Consider the following 22,829-nt stretch of genomic DNA (forward strand, 5'->3'; position numbering starts at 1 on the left):
TGTTTTTAATTGTATTGTTTGCATTGCAAAATAATCAATTTTTAATACTTATTTGTTTTTGCTTGTTTCTGTATTATTTCTGGTCAAAAAGAAAAAAAAAGTAAAATTATGTATATGTATAATTTATATACTAAAGATTATATTTCAGCATCATAACCAAATTTGTGATCCATATATTTAATATATAATATTTTCCAAACAAATTCTGCGGTTGACTGCAATTTGTGCCACTCTACCAAAAGAGGTCGATTCTATAAAAAATAAATATTTATTAATAGGACATATAAAAGTATAATAAATTTCGTACCATTGTTTCCCGTTCAAACTGGTTCATACAAATATGGATAGTGGTCATGTGCTTGTAAATATCCTCGGAATCCTTGATATTGAAAAACTCCAAAAATTTCTTCCAGTCTGTTTTGTCGATGAAACGGGATACAAGTGCAACATATACCACATACTTGCTGCTTAGAATTGGTTCTAGCAAGTAATATGCTGCCACAAAACTAATAGAGCTAACAGAAACAACAAATACGTCGTTTGTTGGCCAGTAAATGTCGTTGGTAATTGGTTCAATACAATAACCTTCAATCAGCTCTGAATTAGCATCCTAAAATAGCAAAAATAAATATAAAAATATTAGTATATAGTGTAAAATGACTTACTAAAGCATATATAGCATATTCTTTATAACCAAATTCTACAAATTCCTGGACAATTGTGCCGTATCCAGGAAATCTATCAGATCCATAAGGAAATACAGAAAATATTGCTTCTTTAGCATGACATGTAATACATACGCTAAAATTGCGTAAAGTATAATGCCATGGGTCAATAAGACATTTATGCTGATATCGCCTCCATTTGATCTGGTTGTTCCAGACACCTAAAGTGTCAAGCTCAGTCCAACGTTGGTTGATTGGAACATATTTCATAATGAAGGCAGTTTCGATTTCGGCATTGATGTCTTTTAATAGATAGCCAAAAGATTCTAAATGAATTAGATTTAAGTATAATATGTTTAGATATAAATAATATAATTGCTTACTTGATATTATATCAAATGGCGGAAGAAGTTCCGAATATTGATTCAAATTGAGAAAGTCCATAATGACAAGAAGGACTAATAAACGACAAACACGATTTGAATGTGATGCAATAAAACTTTGTTATTGCAATTTACGCTTTAAATAGGACAAGCTCAAGAGTAGATTACTAATATAATATAACAAAATGGCGCCATTTTCTCACTGTTTAATAAAATGGTGTCATTTTTTCACCATTTAATAAAATGACTAATTTTCAATGCATTTGTTGCTATACAATTAGTGCAATTAGTAATATGCCGATGTCATTTGAATACTTCTATTAATATATCACTATAGTATTGATACTATTATCAAATCTATCATCATCAATATCACTGTTGCTATGTTACTAATACTGTTTTAGTTTTCTTTAATTGCTTCCATTACTATAGTCCTGTACTATCAACGCCACTGCCATTGCATTAATACAATATACTGTGTTATCAACGCCACTATCATTGTATTAATACAATATGTGCTATCAACGCCACTGTCATTGTATTAATACAATATATTGCTTTAGGTTACATCACACTATTGCCAAATTAGTATACATTATGCAGGGTTACGGAAATTAAAATGCTAGACACCGGCTAGATAGGTATGTTGGCCGCTAGACCACAAAAAAACAATTTAAATGCAGTTAGATTCTAAATGATGATGAAACAACTTTTGTATACTTGTTTCAAAAACATGCTAATTCCGTAGAAGTTGGACCGTATATTTGATAGATTTGATAAAAATCAATCATATAAATAGAACGTACATATAATAGAATTGACTGCTAACATTAGTTATATATATATATATACTTGTTCTATTCCATTTGAGTTAGTGCATAACCAATATCAAGAGAAACTTACTAATTTAGTATTATACATTTTTATACGTAAAGCCAGTGCTATATTGAATGAGTAAGAAATACACGTAAGGACACGTAAGTCTGTGCTGTATTGAATGAATAGTAAGTACACGTAAAGCTAGGGCTGTATCAAATGATTAATAAATATACGTAAAGCTGGAACTGTATTGAATGAGTAATATATATGTATTCAATTAGATAAAGCAAAATTTGAGAGCTTGTTTTACGACAAGGACTTTCACTGCAGGGGTGGGGTGGGCTGACAGGTCTAGTTCGATCTGAAGAATATTGATCTAATAATAGTTAAAACTAAGTTACATATGAGAATAATAGAAATTCGAATAGAAATCGTTAAGATTTAGGGTAGAGGGTTACGGGCATCAGGGTATAGGGCATAGCAGCTGTATCCTGTATAAATATACCCTTTTAGCAGCCTAATCATTACCGATATCTTCTGCTACTCGTTTCTATCATACAATACGTACTACAGTATGAACACTTCTTCATCCATTCCAAATGCAAATGAAACTCATCAGGACGCTGGATCCTTTCCTGTTAGTTAAACATCTATTTTATGAATTATCTATACTAACAATTTTTGTAGATCGGTGTAAAAATTTTTTATATTGACGGTCAAGGCAGATGTATCTATGGGATTGTTAAATGTCACCAAGCCATGCACGTAAGTTTATAACATTACTTGTCATTTACTATACCTGATTGGGGCTCCAGTGTACACTTCTTCTGCACATAAAACCTCTCGACTCAGATGGAAAAGAACAGAACATGACATGGATTGTACCGTAAGTAAAATATATTTATATTTAAACATCTTTTGTTAAATTAATATTCTGTTTAAATAAAGTTCCTATGCAGTCATTTGTGTATAGTCTGTATATACTCGTTATATATCCAGTACCAGAGGTTCATATGTATCCATGATGAAAGAAAATGTTAATCAAATATCAACGAGTATACAATATTAGAACACGAATCTGATGAATAGGGTACGCGTTGGCGAGTCAGTATGCTCACGTGACAGGTTTATTACATAGTCAGATAAAGGTCGGCTATTCGATCTCCTTTGTCCGATTAGATTACTAAATACTGATAAGTCACTGATGTAGCCACAAAATATAAATGCATGTATGTTTCTACTGTAGAGCACCAGTGAACAAACAATACTTTACCTGTATATCGATTACTCATGCACCGATACCCCTATGCTCTGTACCAGAACCATGCTACAGTCACTTTGCATTATACTGGTATTGACTTATGTCGGAAATATGAACCTTGGTTAAACCTTCATTCGATTACCAACAGCAATGATAACTACCCGCAATGGACCCAACCGACCTGCGTGAAATATGGTACCACTTTATTATTAATAATTCCATGACCTGACCGATATTCATCGCAATCTAATATCTAATTACATATATCATACCCTATATCCGATTATAATAACCATGTTTTTGTGAAATAGTCGTAGCCCAACTCCATTTATTTTTGTTGATATCAGGTTGTATCTCACATTCTCTCCGCTTCCCGGGGTCGGACCGCCATATACGGACCCTTCCAGCTTCCGCACAGACAGCCAATGAATCGCTGGACCAGTCCACTCCACACGAGCTAGACGAACCCCCCCTCAACCTCACAGCGTGGATGGGTCCGACATCTAATCGAGTGTCGCGTGCAACACTGAAAATGAAAGCATCCCCGTTGTGAGGCCCTCCTCCGTATGCCAACCATCGACCACACGGTGAGAGTGACGATTTCACATAAAATGATGGACTCCCCCAGAGACTGTCGCATGGGTTTTGGCTACTGTAGACGTTTAGATCCAACACACAATACACATATATCCTTGCATCGGTGCCAAGTCCGAATATAGTACCGTCCGATTCCTTGACCCCCGATACCAGCGACACAATACCCCTAGACTGGCGATGGTTGTAGACGGTCGGGTCCAAACTAGAGCACGAGAGGTAGGTATTAGTCGATCTGAGATCCCATAATCGAAGAAAACTACCAAAAGACAATGAGACACACTTTTCTATCGTCTGATAAAACACTCACCCATTCGCGGAACAACTACTTATTACATTATAAGTGGCAGTGTCTTGCAACACGAGCCCCGTAATGGTGGGTTCCGGAGAAGATCCTACAACCTGATGGGCATGAACGATAGTAGCGACAGACCTAAGACCAGTCGACCCCGAAGATAAACGAACTGATGGATTCATCCGTAAATCCCAAAGGGATATAGCACCATCTCTACCTCCGGTGTACACAAGCGACTCGCTCATAGGATGCCACATGACACATTTAACCGGCTCGATATGTCCGTGTAACCAATGCGTTATAACTCGATCTTCGACGTTTACGACAAATGCACCGGGATGATCGTCTCCCACGTACCTTGAATGAGTAGACGTACCAACCAATAACGATGTATCATCCCTCTTCCATTTCAAATCGCTTATGTAGGACCGATGACGTATAACTTGCCGTCCCCTAGGTTCTACGCGAGGGAAGGAATACGAAAAATAAAAACCGACATAGAAGTGCTGTGACCAGAGAGAATTAAACGCACCACGTTCCCATAAACACCTCCGTCGTGCGTCAACGACCTTGATGGATCCCTGGCAAGTGCCTATCGCAAGAAAGGACTTGCCACTAGCTTTAGATTCTACAAACAAGTTCGAATTATACGCTTTGATGAGCGTTGTACTATACATACCATTTGAATACGAACAAACGGATTGTCTATCACGCAAGCCGCACTGGTAATCAACACAGTTGAGTGTATCAAATATATTTGAAGATATGAACGAATTTAAAAAAGGAATCATAGAGGCTGATACATAAATAAAATAAAAATTAGCAGAATGTTAAATGTTCATTCAATAGAAATACTACACCTCTACAACTGATTCCATTTATAACAGGATGCAGAAGACGTTGGAACTGACCAATGCGGTGAAAGGTCGACGCGCTGTATCCTTTATCGGTATCGACAGGGATACCTTTTCTACACATATCAGGGTCTGACATGATTAGATGAACGATAAATTGAACCACGAACCTTTATAACTGAAATGGTTCGAGAAAATAGCATCATATAGGGTCGACAAGAACGACACACAGAAATTGTTCATCCAATTACCCGGAGAAGAAGGATCATCCAGGATCAGTCATTAGTCATGATGATTATGCTTAACAGGTTCGATGACAGATATATGACAGTCAGCACGACCGATAATTCACGAGATAAGATGTAACCCTGTGATTATTTCCACTACAAGTAAAACGATCGACAACGAATCCTTCGAGTCATAAACACACATTGCTAAATATGTACATCTTCACTGTTTATGGAAATCGCGAGTTGATAACTCACGACAGTGACTTGCTACCGAACAGGGCAAGCTCTCTTGCGTCTCTTACAAATACGTTACACGTTCTGCTACCCATGGAATACATGGCTCCTGATTCTACGCCATCCAATTTTAAAAATTGTATAGAAAAGCGGATGCTTACAGAAGGTTTGGTGGGAGAAGTAAATGTACCTCCTTTATGGGATGCGGCGGTCTCCATATGTGTTTTCTTCCTTTTCAAACGCGAAAGTCAGTACAATAGACACAGGACAAGATGAGCATATAGTACCGATGCCATTGTTCTTTCTAAACCCATCCTTTTTTTATGTTCATAGGATTCAAAAAACAAAAAAAAAAAAAAAAAAAAAAAAAAAAAAAAAAAAAACGATTTATGTCTTCAACCAGATGGCAAGGCACCAAGTACTCTTGACCACCTGGACCAATAATCAACCTATAACCTCTCGGCACTGGCGAAATTAAGATGACACTAGTAGTAGGAGTTTTTTGAGGAGGTATACTCGATCAGCATTGACTTTTTAAAGACGATGATACTCGTTTCCATTCCATGGAAGCATTTAGGCATTAGAAATTTTTCATGGCTCTTAGAGTAAGCCTTTAATAAGGTAGGCGGTACTATAAAGCCTCTTGTATCTAGAGGGCTAGACGATTTCGAAGTTTTCAGTCAATCCGTAATTTGTAAAGCTCGAACTTACTAAGCAATTTCTATTAGCTTTGAAGGGAATGGATACGTTTCAAACGTAATCAAGTTATTGGTGTTCCTTTGATCTTTTGCGAAAGTTTCTTCGATTGCGGTGAACATTGTTTAGCTGTCACAAGTGGAAACGAGCGGTGTTGCTTTCAAGTTGGTTGGCGTTAAAGTACTCTGTTTTATATTAGTCCGTCATTTACAATAGATTCTGTTGTCATTCGCATAGAATATTTGCGTCGTGTTTCATATGACTAATTAGTTCTCAATAATGTAATGTGTATATGTTGTGAGGATTAGACTCCTTCTAATTACAGAGTTCTAAATGTTGCTGTGGTTATCCTGTGGACGAACATAGAAATACCATTAACAATCGGGTAAAGTCGTAGAGTGGATAGATATTGCATAAGTGTTGAATATTAATCTAACATGACACCAATCAAAGAGTTCTCCGAGACTGTTCAGTGTACTAATCCGTGTATACATAATATATGTTCGTAAATGAAGCTATCTATGTCCGGCTATAAGTTTTGATAAGTGGGTCAAATGGTATGTAAAAGTCCCCTCGTTCCATAGCAATGGTTTACTGATTTACATTTTATAGTCGTAGGATGGCATGACTACAGAAAAATAGCTAGACATTCCGTGAATTACTCAAGTCACGAGGAGCCTCGAAAATCACCCACTTACATCAGCAGACATGTTCGGTTTGATGCGTTCCCAGGACCTATGGCCTTGCTGTAAAGCAAAGGCTACCCACTCTTAATTAAGGATGTTATGACTAGAACTTTGAAATAATTCAATTTGAGTTAAACGCTTTATCTTTCGGTCAAGTCCCTTTTTACTCTACTCACTTCAATTGTTAAATTGCATTATAAAGTGTCGATCAATGCCTTCACTTGTATGGCCTTTGGAATGAAAGGAACGCTATTGTCGGATCCCTTGGCGTGGAACTAAGGAAACGAACCACCATCGGTGCCGAACTCGCGGTGAAGGTGCTATTACGGTGTTCGAGAACCGCAAGCTCTAAATCTCGAATTCGCTTGTCAGAACTCAGGTGCGTAATCACCATCACAAATTCATACTGCCTCCGAGCTATCGGTTTCCCAGTATGGAGACCTTGTTAAGTCGTTTCTACCTTTGAAATCTGTGGAATAAATTGCAAAATCCCAGCTTCTAGGAATATAAAGACTCCCTAGAGCACCATTGCATTGCTAAATCGTTGAAACGGACGCATTTCTGACTTGCCAGAGTTTTATGAAGCTGAATTTCGTCGTTTACAGCTCGACGAGTTGACTTGACACCGCCCCGGTGGATAATTTAAGTTGGAGTCTCATTCACATTATTGTATATAGATGCAAAAAAATGTATGTTATTCAAGCTAGTATATAGACAATACATTGTCTAACACTGACGGCAGTTGGTTTAACACAGAATTACTCACTCTCGGTGAAGCGTCGACTTGACTACATGTTCAGATCTCCAGACGTTTGCGTCAATGATATCAGGACCATACATAATTTGGTCAAAAAATGGTTTAACCTGACTACGTAGGACCCTATACGCGTAGATTTGGTTATTTTGGCCCGTCAAAACTGTTGTAGAGGAGAAAAACACTCAAAATATGCCAATGTCCTGCTAATTCACGGCGCTGAAGAAGGCAATGGAGGAACGCCAATGGATAGCTCCGAGGCAGTATGGGTCTGTGATGGTGATCACGCACCGGAGTTTTGACAGCAAATGTGAAATTTAGAGCTTGCGGTTCTCGTACACGCTATGCGTGTTTATGAAGCTCCCGTGTCGACATGCATCTTAATTATTCTATGATAGCCCAGAATTTGCTTTTCCTTGACGAGCCCACATCTGGTCTTGACTCTCAGAGTGCCTGGAACATTGTTGCCTTCTTGCGAAGCTTGGCCGAACAAAGCCAGGCTATCCTATGCACGTAGGTAAGCAGCTATTATCAATTATTTATATACTGATCTGTCTTATTCATTAGGATTCATCAAGTGAGCTTCTGCGGTGATGTACCTCTTTGCCATCTTAATGATTTTTTTTTTTGTCAAAAAACCTTTCGCTGAATTGTTCCATGTACGTCGTTTGACACAATTTTATTGTACCTTGACTGACCAAAATTTACCAGGTCTTCGATCGCTTCCTTTTGTTGAGGAGAAGGGTGGCTAAACAGTCTACTTCGGTGACCTTGGACACAATGCTGAAACTTTGCTGCACTACTTCGACTCCAACGGTGCTCGCCCATGTCTTCCTGAAGAAAATCCGTGCGTTATTTTTAACCGTTACACTGATGCCTTATCCTGATCTATCTCCGTCTAATTTCTAGTGCCGAATATATGTTGGACGTTATTGGTGCCGGAGCGACTGCCTTCAGCAGCATCAACTGGCACGAAGTTTGGAAACGCTCCCCGAGGCAGTCAGGACTGAGCAGGAAATCCAGGAGATCCATACAATTGGACGAAGTCAACCTGCTGTTGAAACTGATCTCAGGATTGAATACCCCACCCCATGGCGCAACCAGGTCATCGAACTTGTCATTTAAACAAGGAGCTGCTGACCATTACCGCATCGCCAAGCTCATCCTCAATGTTGCTGGTGGCTTCTTCATTGGTCTGTCTTTCTCAAGAACCAGGACAGTATACAAAACGTTCAGAATTGTATATGTGTAAGTCTTGTTCGTTTTAGGATTTGATCTTCGATCTCATAACCTCCTTTTACTAGACTGTTTACATGCTTCTCGTCTTGAAGTTGGTTTCAATTACTTTGTTGAGTTCACGAAACTGACCAATATTTCTACAGTCAACCGTTGGTGAACATGTTGCAAGTTCCCTTCGTCGCTACCCGTACTATCTACGAGGTCAGGAAGCACCCAAGCGGAATGTACAGCTGGACCGCCCACATCATTGCCCAAATTCTGGCTGAACTGCCATGGAACATCCTGGGATCCTGCCTTTACTTCCTTGTTTGGTGCTGGACCTCCCGCTTCCTATCTGGTCGCGCTGGTTATTTGTACTTGTCTGTTGGAGTTGTGTTCCCTCTTTACTACACCACCATCGCCCTAGTACGCAATGCCTACGGTCTGCATTTTTTCAGGCATGGCAATACATCGGACTCGGAGATATAAATAAACGCAGAATGACGTTAGGACACTGCTCATCCAGGCACTCCTTACATGTTGCGTCGTCATAGGTGTTAACATTCGTCAAAGGCATGCTCGCCTGCATCGCATCACCCTCGCCAAGTCCCGCGACCGACGTTTGCCATAGCAATGCTCGCCTGAATTGCATCACCCTCTCCAACCTGAGGTGACCTGCAATTCATTTCGCTGAGATTCGGCAAAGGCTCACACGCCAGAACATGTCCGTTCTCCATGCCACTACTCGCCGCAAATACGGAGAAGTCTTTCAGGGTTTCTAGGCATGGGCCCAACATTGTGGCGGAGAACGGCGAAATAAGAATTGGCGATCCTGATAATGGACCTTTTAACCTGGAGGATACAGATCCAGAAACACTGATAGAATGTTCGTAATCCATCCCTTAATATAAGTGATATTTTTACTTACCTTGTTCCAAGTGTGACGCTAGTGACAACTGTGGCTCGGAGAGTAATAGCAGTTCCGTAGCGGCACACGGAAAAGGTTTCGAAAGGAAGCTTAGAGGTCGAATAGACAGGTTAAAGTACTCTGTATTCGATGCTTTTCTGTAGCTACTACATAGCTGTATTTATACTGTAAAGGATAAGGTGTCCAAAAGAAGTAGACGAAGAAAAAGATAAAAGAGGGTTAATTGGGAAACACATGAAGGTGGAGTATAAGTCAGTTTCAAGGGGAATAGAATGAAGGATTAGGAACATAGAATGAAGAAAATGAGCTAACGGGGTGCGTGTATCGGGTGGACGGAGCGAAGGTGAAGTCCACAGAAACGAAAATTAAAGATAAGATAAAAAAGAGGATTATCGGGGTGTGGGAAACAGACCGGAACGTCACACCAAGTCAAACGGGTCCATTGGCTACGTGCCAGAGCACAGTTCCACAGATGGCGAGAAGAGGCTATGCTTCTTGGGTACGAAATGGACTGAACGATGAGATATTTCCTACGAAAGGAGAAATAGTGGATGAACAGTGCAGTAGCGGCAATGGCTGGTGATGCCTCTGCTAATGACGTGGTACAAAAGGGGCGAGCAGCCTATGCCAATCGCCAAGCAGCCATGTGGGGTGACTTGGCGAGGCGAACAGATTACCTATTTCGTATTACCAAGCCTGGCTATAAAAAGGGGTTAATCTAAAAATAGATATGGTTCAGCGTAAAAAAAATTGAATCATGAATCTTGAAAAAGTCCAACACATCTGCGGTGACCGTCCATGACGTTTTCTTCAATCGATCCTTTCGATCTACATGGTTTTGCATCTGAATCGGCAAAGCAGTACCGCGAACACATACAAGAGCTCGTCTACTATGGGGAATCACGATTAAAACGAGCGGTGGACGAGATTTTAAAAAAACCGATGGAAGATCAAGCTCCATTCCAAAAATGCCTACGAAAAGAACTGGTTAGTAACTCAATTAATGGGATACCTTTTACTAATGGTTTTACAGCATTACTTTTTGACTTACGTGGGCTTGATCACATCAATGGGACAAGTTGTTGATGTACCATTTACGCTGCGTTCGTTGGCATTTTCTTTAGGGAGAATTGCTCCAGAGGATCTACCCATGCAATTCAACGTCGAGTTCGTGCAAGCGCTTAACATAACACGCGATGAAGACCGTGGGGAAGTAGTAGCGAGCTACAAAAGACCGTGGTGGGAAGAATTCAGGCCAAGTTGGCGATCTGTCATAGACGATGGTTCAATCGGCGAGTGTTTATCACACCACAGGAAACTAATAGGAATAGAAAATAAACATCGTTTTATTGAGTCTCTTGGTAGCGATATCACTCCATCCTCGTTTGCCATGACACCAGGAGAGCGAATGCTCTTTGAACCACTTCAGAACGCTCGGCGAACAATTATGGTAATGACTGAAGCTCAAACGAGCCATCAGAGTGTCATTTTCAGAAAGGCAGAGGAATACTGGAATCTGCATGACGCTTCGAAGGCCGAAGGGATGAATAGGGACCATTGGAAAATGGGCATTACCGAGATGGGTAACAATATTACGGAGATTGGAGGTGTTGACTATGTTGATAGGTGCGTGTTTCTGCAGAGGAATAGCGTTCCAGCGGCGTTGATACCGAAACACCTAAGAATAGGATATCAACACCGGCATTTCAACGTGCGACGTCATGCAATGACCCGCCTTTGGTTCGGGATTCAAAACACCGTTCGAAAGACTGGAAACCGTCAGAATTGGATGATGATTACAGTCTCTCCCCGCTTCCGTCCCCTGCACTGCTGTACCGCTCAGAATCAATCCAAACCGATCAAGGCACCGTGCCTGTAGAAACTGTACCGCCCCATTCTGGTCCTGATATCTCGTGTGGTTCGCCAGAAGAAATGGGCGATCTTTCTATGCAAGCGTCACTATCACCAGGTTTTGCTAGCGCACGGTCCCGCGATGAAATGGCAGAGTTGTACGAGGATATAAAGCCCCATATCCAAGAACCTATCCAAAGTTACTCGCCCGAATTCCACCCACCCATCCGTATTCCTTTGGCAGATGAATTAGGAGATCTTTTCAGGGACATCCCTTCAACTCCAGGCCGATCATTTGATATGGAGATACTGGGGATACAGTCTCCTAATGTGCTCGCGACATTATACGAGGAAATAACACCCCAATTCGGCATAGATCGCCAATCCTCGCCGGAAATCAAAACACTTCGCCTGAACCCTTCGGCAGATGATTTAGGAGAACTTTTCAATGATATTTTACCGCCCTCAGGCCTCTCTATCGATCCTGATATTACTGCAACGCGACCTTCTGATGTACGTTCAACGCGGGACGAGGATGTAACGCTCCAAATTAACGTAGATCGCCAATCCTCGCCGGAAATCTGCGCACTTCGCCTTAATCCTTCACCAGATGATTTAGTAGATCTTTTCAGGGACATTCTACCACCTGCAGGCCTGTACCCCAATCTTGATATTAATGGAACGCGGCCTTCTAATGTGCCTGCAACATTGTACAAGGAAATCACACCCCAAGTCGACGTAATTCGCCAATCCTCACCGGAAATCTATGCGCCTCACCTTAATCCTTCACCAGATGAGTTAGGAAATCTTTTCAGGGGTATTCTTCCACCTTCAGGTCCATTTTCAAATGTCGAGTATACTGGAACTCAGTCTCCGCAAGAGTGTACAACAATGCGCGAGGATTCGACGCCTAAATGCTACCCATCTCGCCACATTGCTTCGACGGATGAATTAAGCGAACTCTTTATGGACATCCTACCTAATCCAGAGCCTTTGAAGAGGTCAGAGGCCCAGACCCCCAATAAACGTTCAGGGTTTACAGAAGATACACCACCCACGTATCATCCAAACTGTTATATTTCATCACCGGACGAATTAGGAGAGCTTTTCAGGGACTTAAAACCTGCCTCAGAGCTGTCGGAGAGCCCTAGTGCCTACGTTGCACAGTCCCCAAATGACATTGCAGCACTTTGGCAAAATACTAACCAACCCAATAACCATTCACCTCGCCATAATGCTTCGCCAAATGAGCTGGGGGCGTTGTTTCAAGGTATTACACGGCTCGCTCAAACGACGGATAATAGTGCTAACACAGCACTGCAAGGTACCTCAAACGTCATGTCTCGTCCACCAGCCTCGAGCAATATTCATGAAGATCAAAGTCTTTCATTGGGCAGTAGTAACCATCTGAATGGGCTCCCTTCCAAGAGGCAAAGACGTCAAAAATAAGCCCTAACCAAACTATCTCTTGCCCTCTGTAACATTAGACAGAATAGAATAGAAGTATTAGAGTACAGAGTATTTAATTTTTTTTTTTTTGTGCTCGCTGCATTTCGCCCCATTATGGGCGTACTAGCTTACACCGGGGCGAAAAACCTGGGTCCGCTGAATACGAAAACCAGACGCTCAGTTCCCCGGGTCCGCTGAGCTGTAGCCTGTGCACACCAGATACACATACTCCGGACCCGCTGAGGTGTGACCATACACACATCTATTCGACGGATCGACATGCACCACTGACCACAGTACGGCCTTTCCTTGTGTCTTACCATACAGCACACTGTTACACTGGAAAAGACTAACACACTCGATGGAATTGTAAATTTCTGTGTATCAGAGGGATGTTGTAGAGTATACGTACAAGCAACAGAAACTCGAGATGATGGTAGAAAGAGAGAGAGAAGGAATACTATTCTGAACAAGTAAAGGATAAACAGAAGACAGGCTGAATTTATAAAGCAAAGAACCAAAATCAGAAGCTAAGTAAGTTACATAGCCTACGTAAATTACCGATAATACAAGAGATATTGTCAAGCGAAACATGGTTGATTCAAGAAAATGTAGGACCGGTGAGAAATACAAGACGTGTAATCTGGGTAAGAGAAAGAGAGGCACCAAGTTCGCCTGACCCTGCTCGGTTCGCATATGCTCGGAAAGTCGAAAAGTGGTCTTACCCTAGAAATAGTGAAGGAAATGAGCTTGTAATAACTCGATTTCCATTTCTGTCATCTTGGTCTGGGAAAAATTGGCGAATCTGTGCAAAAAGCCGTGTATATAGTCGGGGGTCCATCGAGAAACAGCGTAAATCATTTCTTGCTTTGTAATCCCAAAGGCATGAAAGTCCTGCAAAAGGTGTATCATGGAAGGGGAACAGGAGTCGAGAAAGGATGCAATTGCATCATTTTCATTCGAGTCATAACGCGACGGTGGGCGGGATACGGTATTGGCTGACGATGAGGCTGGAAGTCTCACTGTTAACTCTGGTTGGGATGATGAAATTACCATACATACCATTGACGTTCTCCTCTAATCGTGAATCTGAGGAACTCGCCGATGTGGAAACCAACGGAACTATTTCAGGAAGGGTAAGTTTACTACGGGCTGGTCCGGGCATCTTCAATGAATTGGGGGTTGGGTACACCTTTAGTTGGTAAAAAAAGGATGAAGGGCCGTTATTTACTCACCCCTTTACGCTTCCGTACATTATAGCGCGCCATCTCAAGTCTCTCAATTATGTATTGCTCCACAAGATCAAGTCTTTCACTTTGATCATTTTGCAGTGAGTGGTTAAAAATATCGGGGTATGCTTTTAATACCTGTAGGAAAAAAAAAAAAAAAAAAACTGTAGTAAGTAAAGGTCCATGCAAATTAAACACATAGTCCGTGCCCACCGTTTGACGAAACAATTTCCGTTGTTCAACTTGAAGAGAAGGTGGCAAATCCAATGTTAAGCAATCCTGCCCAATTTTAATGATGTCGTTCTGTGAAGCAATGAGGATAATGTGCATGAATAGTATTGGAAATACTAACGACGATGTCCGAGACTGCTTGGTCATTATTCAAGCATACTGAGTTAAGCATGGCTTTTAGCTGACGCTCGCCCTATGTCATGCACTGTTAGTGTGTTGTACATAGTGGTGAATAGTACTGTTGTACTTGGCCTGTCTCTGTCTTGCTCTGAATTGTTTGCATTTCTGGAAGATATGGGAGGGCTTATTGTCTGTTGGGGAATGATAGAGGGGCAAGGGAAAGTTCAAGTTCAACTTTACGATCCCTCTTGTATCCGCCAATTTGACTGTGACGCTGTTCAATCGCTGTTCGGATCCGATATATCTGATCATTCTGATGTGTGTTACTTTTTTTTAAACTCACCTGTCTGTCACCGTGCAGTGCGGCGCATTCAATGAATTTATTTTTAGTTTCCGTGGGCAGAGGGAATTGCCATCGCCGGAAAGGCTCGGGTACAAAGGAGAGATCGACATTTACAGTTGGTCTGTTGGAGACTGTGTTTGATAGTAGGTTGGGATTGCATTGGGTGATGAATGTACCTTTTGGTATTGAGGTATGTGTTGGGTGAGTATTTTTGATATTTTGTTTAAAATTACAACTTTAAAGATCTTTCAGGGAAATTAATACACACATTCAATTGGACAAGCGCAACCAGCTGCGATTACACGCAACCATTTCAAACTGGAAGCCATAATCTGACACTGACTGATGTATGTTTATTCATGATGAAGGGGAGACACTGGGTAAATTCTGTATGACGTATACTTTTGTTGCCACGTATGTAAATCGGGCATGGGTCAATGACAACATCTACCTTATTGTAGGAACCGCTAAATTCCTGCGAGCGGAACAACGACTTAGCAGTTGTATGAATCACCCAGAATGCAAGACTCACAAAACGACGAAGTCCAGCACCTTGGCGCCCAAACCCTGCCAAACATGTGAGAACACGCCGCGCGCTTGTCAGTCAAATCACACCCATCCCCTGTCTGGCGTTTCCATCCCAATGTTTTATCGTCCATTTTCATTCTCAATACCTTTCCACAATTTCATCTTCCTCCACTATCTACCTATCACACTCGTCCTTGTATCTATCACACAAGAGTTACTCAACTTACAACCAACCGGGTAGCAGTGTTTTGTTTGTTCATGAAGCCGGTAGATAAAAATTCGTAAATAGAACTAGTATATAAGTAGTCGGGCAGTCTGTGAAAGCGGTAGTGGAAATTTACCCTCGAAAATTTGGTTTCTCTCCGCTCCTTGTACGTTCTCAAAGCTTAGCTGGCTATCGAAGAAAATCTAGCAACGCTACCTAACTCTTGTAACCCTACTTGTAAGGTGAGCCGTTGCTACGCACGGCAGATACGAGTCCTTGTGATCAATTCCGTTGGAATTTATCAGACATGTCGTTTAGGAGGGGCAGCATCCAGTATATTATAAGATTGTAATAGCTCCATCTAACTTGAAGACAAAGACTGGACTGAAAAGAATGAAATCACTAATGTTTAAGTTGTCCTATTGTAGATTTCCGAAGCATATTTCTCAAAAAAGTCAAAAACAAAACGAGATGTTAATATACAAAACATGTATTTGATTCGTTTTTATTTCGCGTATATCAATGGCCTCCAGCAGTGTAATCAACTAACTATTCATGGATTCTAGCCTCTTACAGGGAAGGATAAGCGGCATCCCAATCTAAAGAGAAAGCAATAGTCAATGCAGAAGCCTCTCAAATTCCAATGACGAACGACTGGAAATAGGATAAGAACTTGGCAAACGTCGATTCTGTCGACGTGCCTTCAGTTAAGAAGAAAAATGGAAATGGAAAGGAAACCACCACCACTAATGCTAAGAGTAACAAAAAGGCACTTACATCAGACGATCTGGCTGCAAAAGAGACCGAGAAACTGCAGGTACAAGGGAAGCGGACCGAAAGTAAAATTCTCATAGTTAGTAGTGAATTTTTGTAGATTCAACAGAAAGGTTGTATTATGGTGAATTTACATGTTTTACACTCATCGTTTGAAGAGTCTAATACTCTATCCTATCGTCGTCATCGTCTTCCTGTGCTCGTCTGGGAAAAGGAAGAAGATTATTTGAGAAATAAGGAAAGTGGATGACAGGATTGGGGTTTGGAAACCACCTGGCGAACCAGATCATCATTGGTGTATGTTGAAGGTGTGGTGTGAGGGTGGGGTTCGCGGAAATTTGAATGCATGAATTTGACAAGACTGAGATTGTTTGTGGATAGTGTTGCTGTGATATTCTCATCTTTCATCTTGCCATCGGTGGGTTCTTCGCCGTGGCGAGCTTCCAGATTTGACGAAACGTCCTCTTCGCCAAAAACCTCAGCCACATTTGACTCTGCATGCGAGGTCCCTTCTTGATCTGATGTTCTCAAGTTGGTGGCGACGTCAGTCTGGTCTTTGGCGAGTTCAGTGTCTTTGGGCGAGATGTGATGGCAAGCGGGATTACATTGTCCAAAGTCAATGTCAATTAGTACTTAGTACATAGTAGACATCCTAGTGTAGAAAGGTGAGGAACGCTCACCCGTGCGTCTTAGCACATCGATTGCTTGTTGCACGATAATAGATAGATTACAAACAAAAGTCAATGTCAATGGGTTGATCCGAAGTACCTCCATACCACTGGTGTTGGCTGGCTTCTAACTTTTCCCGCGAATGAACAGGAATGTAGGGCATCTTATCAGCATCAATCTCCGCCGAGGAATCCGAATCCTTATCACCAAATTTCTCGCCCTGTTCGTCCTGTCCGCCCTTCTCGCCTTCTTCGCCGTTCTCGTTCTCTTCGCCGTTCTCGTTCTCTTCCCCGTTCTCGTTCTCTTCCCCGTTCTCGTTCTCTTCGCCGTTCTCGCCCTCTTCGCCGTTCTCGTTCTCTTCGCCGTTCTCGCCCTCTTCGCCGTTCTCTCCCTCTTCGCCGTTCTCGTTCTCTTCGCCGTTCTCGCCCTCTTCGCCGTTCTCGCTCTCTTCACCGTTCTCGCCAATCCCGGTTTCATCACCAACCTTGCCCGAAGACTTAGAGAAAAGTCCTTTGCTGTCAAGAATTTTGGTTTGAGAGTCAGTTTGAATTCCTTGGTCCTTTGTACTCCCGCGGCGAAATGGGCAGGGACCTTCTTCCCCTCTGTGGTAGGTATCATCGTGCATGTTCTCCATCGTTATTTCAACACCGACTAATTTATGAAGGACATCACTATGATAGGAATGCAGGACTTCGAATTTGTTTGAGAGCATGTCTATAGCAGCCATGGAAAACGCCATTTTCGCTGCAATATAGTCGAAGCCATGGTCGTGATTAGCCAATTGCTTGTCGATTCGCTTCATGACTTTGTTCATCTTAGTGATATTCTTCTCTAATCGGGCCAGGCGATCTTCATTAGGGTAAGCTTCATTATCTGCATCTGCTTTGTTGTCTTCCCAATTGCGAATATATGTCGGCCGTGTAGGTAGTGGGCCTGCTGGAGCACGAGCTTCACTTCGCGCCATATCTTCTGCCACCCATGCTTCCCAATTCCTGGCAAATTCTTCTACAAAGATGTAAGCATACAATTTGCATAATACTGGATGAATTCTTACCAATGTCTTTAGCCGCTCTCGCAGATTTCTCGGGAGGAAGTGAGCTAGACGATGCTTTGGGTGGTGCGGTGTACCTTGGTATGGCTTCCCATGATTTGAGTACGTTCTCTGTTTTGATCTTAGCCTCAGTGTAGACAAACTGATAATGTACCTTACCCATAGGATGTTTGTCTTGGTTGGTTTGGGAAGAATTGAGGTCTGCGGTCTGCTCGGATATAGGTTGCTTTCCATTGCTGTGCTTTGGATCTCTCAGCGCCGGCGAGTGATGTTGAGGGTCGTGATGGCCACAATTTTCATCTGGTTCAGGTGAGCCGGTTTCGCGTTTAGGCCTTTTTTGGCGATGCAATGGTTTTCCATGTTTTCTAGCTTCTTCAACAGGACCTGTGATATCTTCGTTCGCCTCAGGCAGCCTCCTCACAATAGTATCCCCTCGATTGTCACAGCGAACCCGATGCGAACCACAATAAAAGCAAGAGTACCCTTTATATGTGACACGGCAATTAATATTGCGATCTGCGCACTGAGCGCAGGGTTGGAGATGGACATAGTTGGTTGGAACAGGAGGTGTGCGATCCTGCTTTGTTTCAGAGCGGCCTTGCACCTTTATGTTCGTTTTAACGTTGGAATGTGGGGCGGGTTCTGGAGTAAGTTTGCGACCAAAGTTTTCAGTAGACGTTGGACCCTTTGCTACTGCTGCCATGGCTCGTGTGATTCGTTTTCCAGATGAAGTGTCCGACGAGGGTGCAGGTGCTATAACACGAGTGTCTGGCGGATTGATATTAGAGGGAATATCTGATGGAACATATCCATCTTCGTTATTGTTGTCGCTTGAGTTTTCAATAGATACAAGTGTTTTTGGTGGTGGAAGTTCGGGGCTGGCTTGCCTGGCCTGTTGCACTCGACGTTTCTTAAGTGGAGGTGACGGTTCTCTAATGAGTGCGGAATGGTTTGCACTGTCGTTGACGATTGTCTCTGCGACTGTCTTGGTTTTCTCAGCGCTACTAGACCGCGAGCGCTTATTGGCGACTTGGTGTCGAGACTTTCTTGTCGTGCGTCTTGGACCCTCAGAGTCTTGGCGAATTCGGCTGCCCTCGCCATCCACATTTTGGCGAACGTGCACTTCTGAATGCTGGTCATCCTTGCCTTCTAATGTGGGCTTCTGTACTGGTTCATCGTGCGGATCATCGATCTCACGTTGCAGATTTTGGCAGTATTCGAGAAACTCGTGGCTGCGATGCTCTCTCTTGCGGAAAGCGTGTCCATAAGCACTCAGAAAGGCGAAAAGGAAGTTATACTGGGGCTTTTCTTTTTCCTCCTTGAAGCGACCGCAGGTTGTGGCAACCGCTTTCTAAATTGTTGTCTCGGTGTATGGTCAACATGTAAAAAGAATATAACTCACTGCTGTTTCCAAGTGCGAATCCATAACTTTAGCAACATCACCATCGACAAGGCTCTTCCGAATTTTTTGATCAAGTATCTTTATCGCCTCCTGGAACGTTGATAGATTATGGATAGATTGGAGCTCAGTGGATTCAGACATTATGGAAGGATTTGGATTTGAGGTTGTATCGTAGCGGAAAGATAGAATTGTAATGTCTGACAAGCTAAAATGATTTTCTCGCGGCTGACGCCGGCATGCTCGATCAGCATTGACTCTGCACTGCTCAATCAATTTGTAAGGTCGATTGTCTGGTTGACATGCCTCCTCAAAAAAACTCTTACTACTAGTGTCATCTTGATTTCGCCAGTTCCGAGAGGTTATAGGTTGATTAGTGGTCCAGGTGGTCAAGAGTACTTGGTGCCTTGCCATCTGGTTGAAGACATAAATCGTTTTTTTTTCTTTCTTTTGAATCCTATGAACATAAAAAAGGATGGGTTTAGAAAGGACAATGGCATCGGTACTATATACTCATCTTGTCCTGTGTCTATTGTACTGACTTTCGCATTTGAAAAGGAAGAAAACACACATATGGAGACCGCCGCATCCCATAAAGGAGGCACATTTACTTCTCCCACCAAACCTTCTGTAAGCATCCGCTTTTCTATACAGATTTTAAAATTGGACATATCTGAAAGGCTATTGGCACTCAGGATTTGGCGCAATTAGGGCTACATGCCGATGTCATAGCTCTTCAAGAATTGCTTGACATTTCGTAACAGGACGCAGCACATAGGCTTTATCTGGCCGAAATAGAAAAGTGCAAAATGGGACATCAGACATTGGTTGCACTCAGACGCATTCAGGAAGATATTGATAAATGTATAAAAGGGTTCGAAGATTATTGTAAGAAAGGAAAATGAATACATAATATAGTTTTTTTATAAAAAATATTAAGTGATGAGGTGGGCGAGCCGGCTGGCGAGCACGAAAATAAAGGCGAACGGTATATTATTATCATTTTCACATATCGTTTTTACGACGTAAAAATTGATGAGCGCCAGCAGTGAAAGTGAAACATTTGTATCGTCAGGCTTGACGAGGGTAAAAACAAAAGAAGGTAACAATAGATCTAACCAAGTCGTGCCACATTACACACTCACGTCGCTCTCCCCGCCAGTGATAAGTAGTGACTGCGCTAAAATTTAATGGAAAAGAGGGCTTGTTCAGAACCATTCAAAAAAAGGGATATGGACCACAACGTACCACCTGCACAATCTGCGACTTTGCAGGTTCGGGTATGTTGTCGATATGTTCCTGAGTCATACCCAACACTATCGATATAGCCTATAATATTCCCATTCACAACCACAACAGTGTAATTGAAAAGAATAGAGAAAATTGCATGTAAAACGGAACAAGTCATGAGGAAACATAAGACAACCTGTCAGTAAACAAACACTCACACGTTGTTGTTCTGGATCCATCTCCACAAATGCCGTTGCTATTTGCGCAAGCTGTTGTTGCTGCTTTATTAACGGAGGTTCGACAAGTGTAAGTGGGGAGGTACAAGGCGACAACGACGGGTCGTGGCAGATCCTATGTAACTCAAGGAGATATTGGGCATGCGCATGGGGTTTTACGGCAATCGACGATTGCTCCCGTGTCGTTGGCATCAACTGACTTGAGGAATAATGCAGGCCATGCAATGGGGAGTATGGCGTATACAGTGGGTATTGGCTATCTGAACCTGTTGGTCCTTGGTCGATTGGAGATTGAGTTAGAGAACTACCAGCCGCAGCGGGTCGTCGCGAGGAAGCGAGCATACGTTCAATCATAATTGGATCAACAAATCGATTCAGTACGAGGGAATGGCAAAGTGCGTAGGCTAGCTGTGGGTACCTAATGAGCAGCGTTCGAGCTTTTTCAGGATATGTGATCACGAAAGCCTGAAAATGAAAAAGACAAAGGTTCCAATCAATACAAAACACCGCAAACAATGACGTTAAAACAGAAACTCAAATTCCGTTGCTCACCTTCATCTGAGCCAGGGCCTCGCGAACTTTACTCTCCGGTAACTCAGCCACGATCCATTTAATGTGGTCAAGTGCTGAAACACCACTCGGGATGGTTATCCCAGGTGGGATATTCGCTAAAAATGTATCATTGTCATTCCACTGCCCTTTACCCCCGTCATTTGCATCCAAATGCATTCGGCTACGGTATTCGGATGACCCAGTGTAACCCCTATCCATTATACGGCCTCTAACAGTCGTTTTTCCTTCCAGAAGAGGGTCCAAATCGGCCAAATCGACACGCAATGAACGACCTCCGCAGTCCGTATTATTGAGATTACGAACAGCCAAAAGAGCAGTCTCGTGATCTTTGACATGAAAAGACAAGTGTCGCGTACGTGTGGTAGATATTGAAGCAGAGACAATGCAGTTTGCAGTTTCGGTGTTGATATACAAGGACAACGGGATGGGGTCGCGAATTAAAGTTTGATACGCACATAACAGTAAAGTATAACTGATTGCGCGGGTAAAAGGATTTCACATCAAGGAGATTTCAATGGATATAGGGTATACACATAACCATAACGGTCGCAGTATTCGAGGTAATCGAGCCAAGAACAAGCCGTGATTTGATTTTTGTTATGATTAGTGCGTTGTACACACATTGAAATATATTGGGTTTCACGAAGAATGTATCATTCGAAAAAGGATGCGGCACATTGTTGTAATTCGTGGATATGAGGAGTGAGGTTAATTCTGGGTAAGTTAAGTAATTCGAAATTCGACACTCACGCGTTTGGGTGTATTTGAGACATACAAGACAATCGTGACAACAGAGTTGATATAATCGCATCCCATTAAGTAGTGTAGGAATGAATAAAAGAGAAACTTAAAGATCAGACATAATACGTGTTGATAGGCAGGAAGAAGCGAGATAGAAGTACCTGCAAATTCACAAAAGCCATAACCTTTTGGTTTTTCTGTGTCTCTGTCGAAGGCGAGCCTGTATAGAAGAGTGTATAGAGTTTAGTTGTAACCTCTCCCGAACAAGAATACGAAATACGATACCTAAATCCTACAACCTGACCAACAGCCTTGAAAATAATCACAATTTGTTCTTCTGTCATGTTAAAAGGCACATTGCCAACTTACAGGTCACCAATACGGACAGAGAAATGAGACGAAAAGGATTTGAGCACTCCAATAAAATACGCACCAAACACCACACGACTTTTGCTGTTAGACATAACAATGTCACTGTACAAACGTTTTACTGGAGCTTAATATATCAAATGCAGAGCAAGTGTCGTCAATCAATTGATTTACCGTAGACGTATCTTGTGACCCTGGAATATACCGACGTACC

At 42.1% G+C, this 22,829-nt stretch overlaps 7 protein-coding genes across 7 annotated transcripts; 2 read left to right on the top strand and 5 right to left on the bottom strand.

Moving 5' to 3' along the window:
• Positions 1 to 137: 137 nt before the first annotated feature.
• JR316_0010877 (uncharacterized protein) lies at positions 138 to 1,109 on the bottom strand (the record flags this gene model as incomplete). The annotated part of the gene is made up of 6 exons (XM_047896541.1): positions 138 to 251; positions 308 to 495; positions 586 to 610; positions 666 to 710; positions 801 to 991; positions 1,049 to 1,109. 6 exons carry the CDS (start codon positions 1,107 to 1,109, stop codon positions 138 to 140), a joined length of 624 nt encoding a protein of 207 aa, XP_047744586.1.
• Positions 1,110 to 3,401: 2,292 nt separating this feature from the next.
• On the bottom strand, positions 3,402 to 4,274 carry JR316_0010878 (Cell division cycle protein cdt2; the record flags this gene model as incomplete). Its single annotated transcript, XM_047896542.1, has 2 exons — positions 3,402 to 3,981; positions 4,033 to 4,274. The coding sequence occupies 2 exons, from the start codon at positions 4,272 to 4,274 to the stop codon at positions 3,402 to 3,404; spliced, it is 822 nt and encodes a 273-aa protein (XP_047744587.1).
• Positions 4,275 to 7,844: 3,570 nt separating this feature from the next.
• JR316_0010879 (Brefeldin A resistance protein) lies at positions 7,845 to 9,320 on the top strand (the record flags this gene model as incomplete). The annotated part of the gene is made up of 7 exons (XM_047896543.1): positions 7,845 to 7,984; positions 8,039 to 8,048; positions 8,183 to 8,322; positions 8,381 to 8,711; positions 8,776 to 8,801; positions 8,854 to 9,115; positions 9,189 to 9,320. The coding sequence occupies 7 exons, from the start codon at positions 7,845 to 7,847 to the stop codon at positions 9,318 to 9,320; spliced, it is 1,041 nt and encodes a 346-aa protein (XP_047744588.1).
• Positions 9,321 to 10,415: 1,095 nt separating this feature from the next.
• JR316_0010880 (uncharacterized protein) lies at positions 10,416 to 12,917 on the top strand (the record flags this gene model as incomplete). The annotated part of the gene is made up of 3 exons (XM_047896544.1): positions 10,416 to 10,604; positions 10,651 to 11,243; positions 11,306 to 12,917. The coding sequence occupies 3 exons, from the start codon at positions 10,416 to 10,418 to the stop codon at positions 12,915 to 12,917; spliced, it is 2,394 nt and encodes a 797-aa protein (XP_047744589.1).
• Positions 12,918 to 13,643: 726 nt separating this feature from the next.
• JR316_0010881 (uncharacterized protein) lies at positions 13,644 to 14,524 on the bottom strand (the record flags this gene model as incomplete). The annotated part of the gene is made up of 4 exons (XM_047896545.1): positions 13,644 to 13,811; positions 14,153 to 14,284; positions 14,345 to 14,449; positions 14,495 to 14,524. The coding sequence occupies 4 exons, from the start codon at positions 14,522 to 14,524 to the stop codon at positions 13,644 to 13,646; spliced, it is 435 nt and encodes a 144-aa protein (XP_047744590.1).
• Positions 14,525 to 16,530: 2,006 nt separating this feature from the next.
• Positions 16,531 to 19,610, bottom strand: JR316_0010882 (uncharacterized protein; the record flags this gene model as incomplete). The annotated part of the gene is made up of 5 exons (XM_047896546.1): positions 16,531 to 16,551; positions 16,630 to 16,919; positions 17,083 to 18,021; positions 18,071 to 19,418; positions 19,470 to 19,610. The coding sequence occupies 5 exons, from the start codon at positions 19,608 to 19,610 to the stop codon at positions 16,531 to 16,533; spliced, it is 2,739 nt and encodes a 912-aa protein (XP_047744591.1).
• Positions 19,611 to 20,599: 989 nt separating this feature from the next.
• JR316_0010883 (Cleavage stimulation factor subunit 2) lies at positions 20,600 to 22,590 on the bottom strand (the record flags this gene model as incomplete). Its single annotated transcript, XM_047896547.1, has 6 exons — positions 20,600 to 20,641; positions 20,715 to 20,795; positions 20,915 to 21,397; positions 21,485 to 21,831; positions 22,408 to 22,466; positions 22,532 to 22,590. 6 exons carry the CDS (start codon positions 22,588 to 22,590, stop codon positions 20,600 to 20,602), a joined length of 1,071 nt encoding a protein of 356 aa, XP_047744592.1.
• Between the last annotated feature and the right edge of the window lie 239 nt (positions 22,591 to 22,829).

Source organism: Psilocybe cubensis, chromosome 10 (assembly GCF_017499595.1).
Source record: "Psilocybe cubensis strain MGC-MH-2018 chromosome 10, whole genome shotgun sequence".
NCBI lineage: Eukaryota > Fungi > Basidiomycota > Agaricomycetes > Agaricales > Agrocybaceae > Psilocybe > Psilocybe cubensis.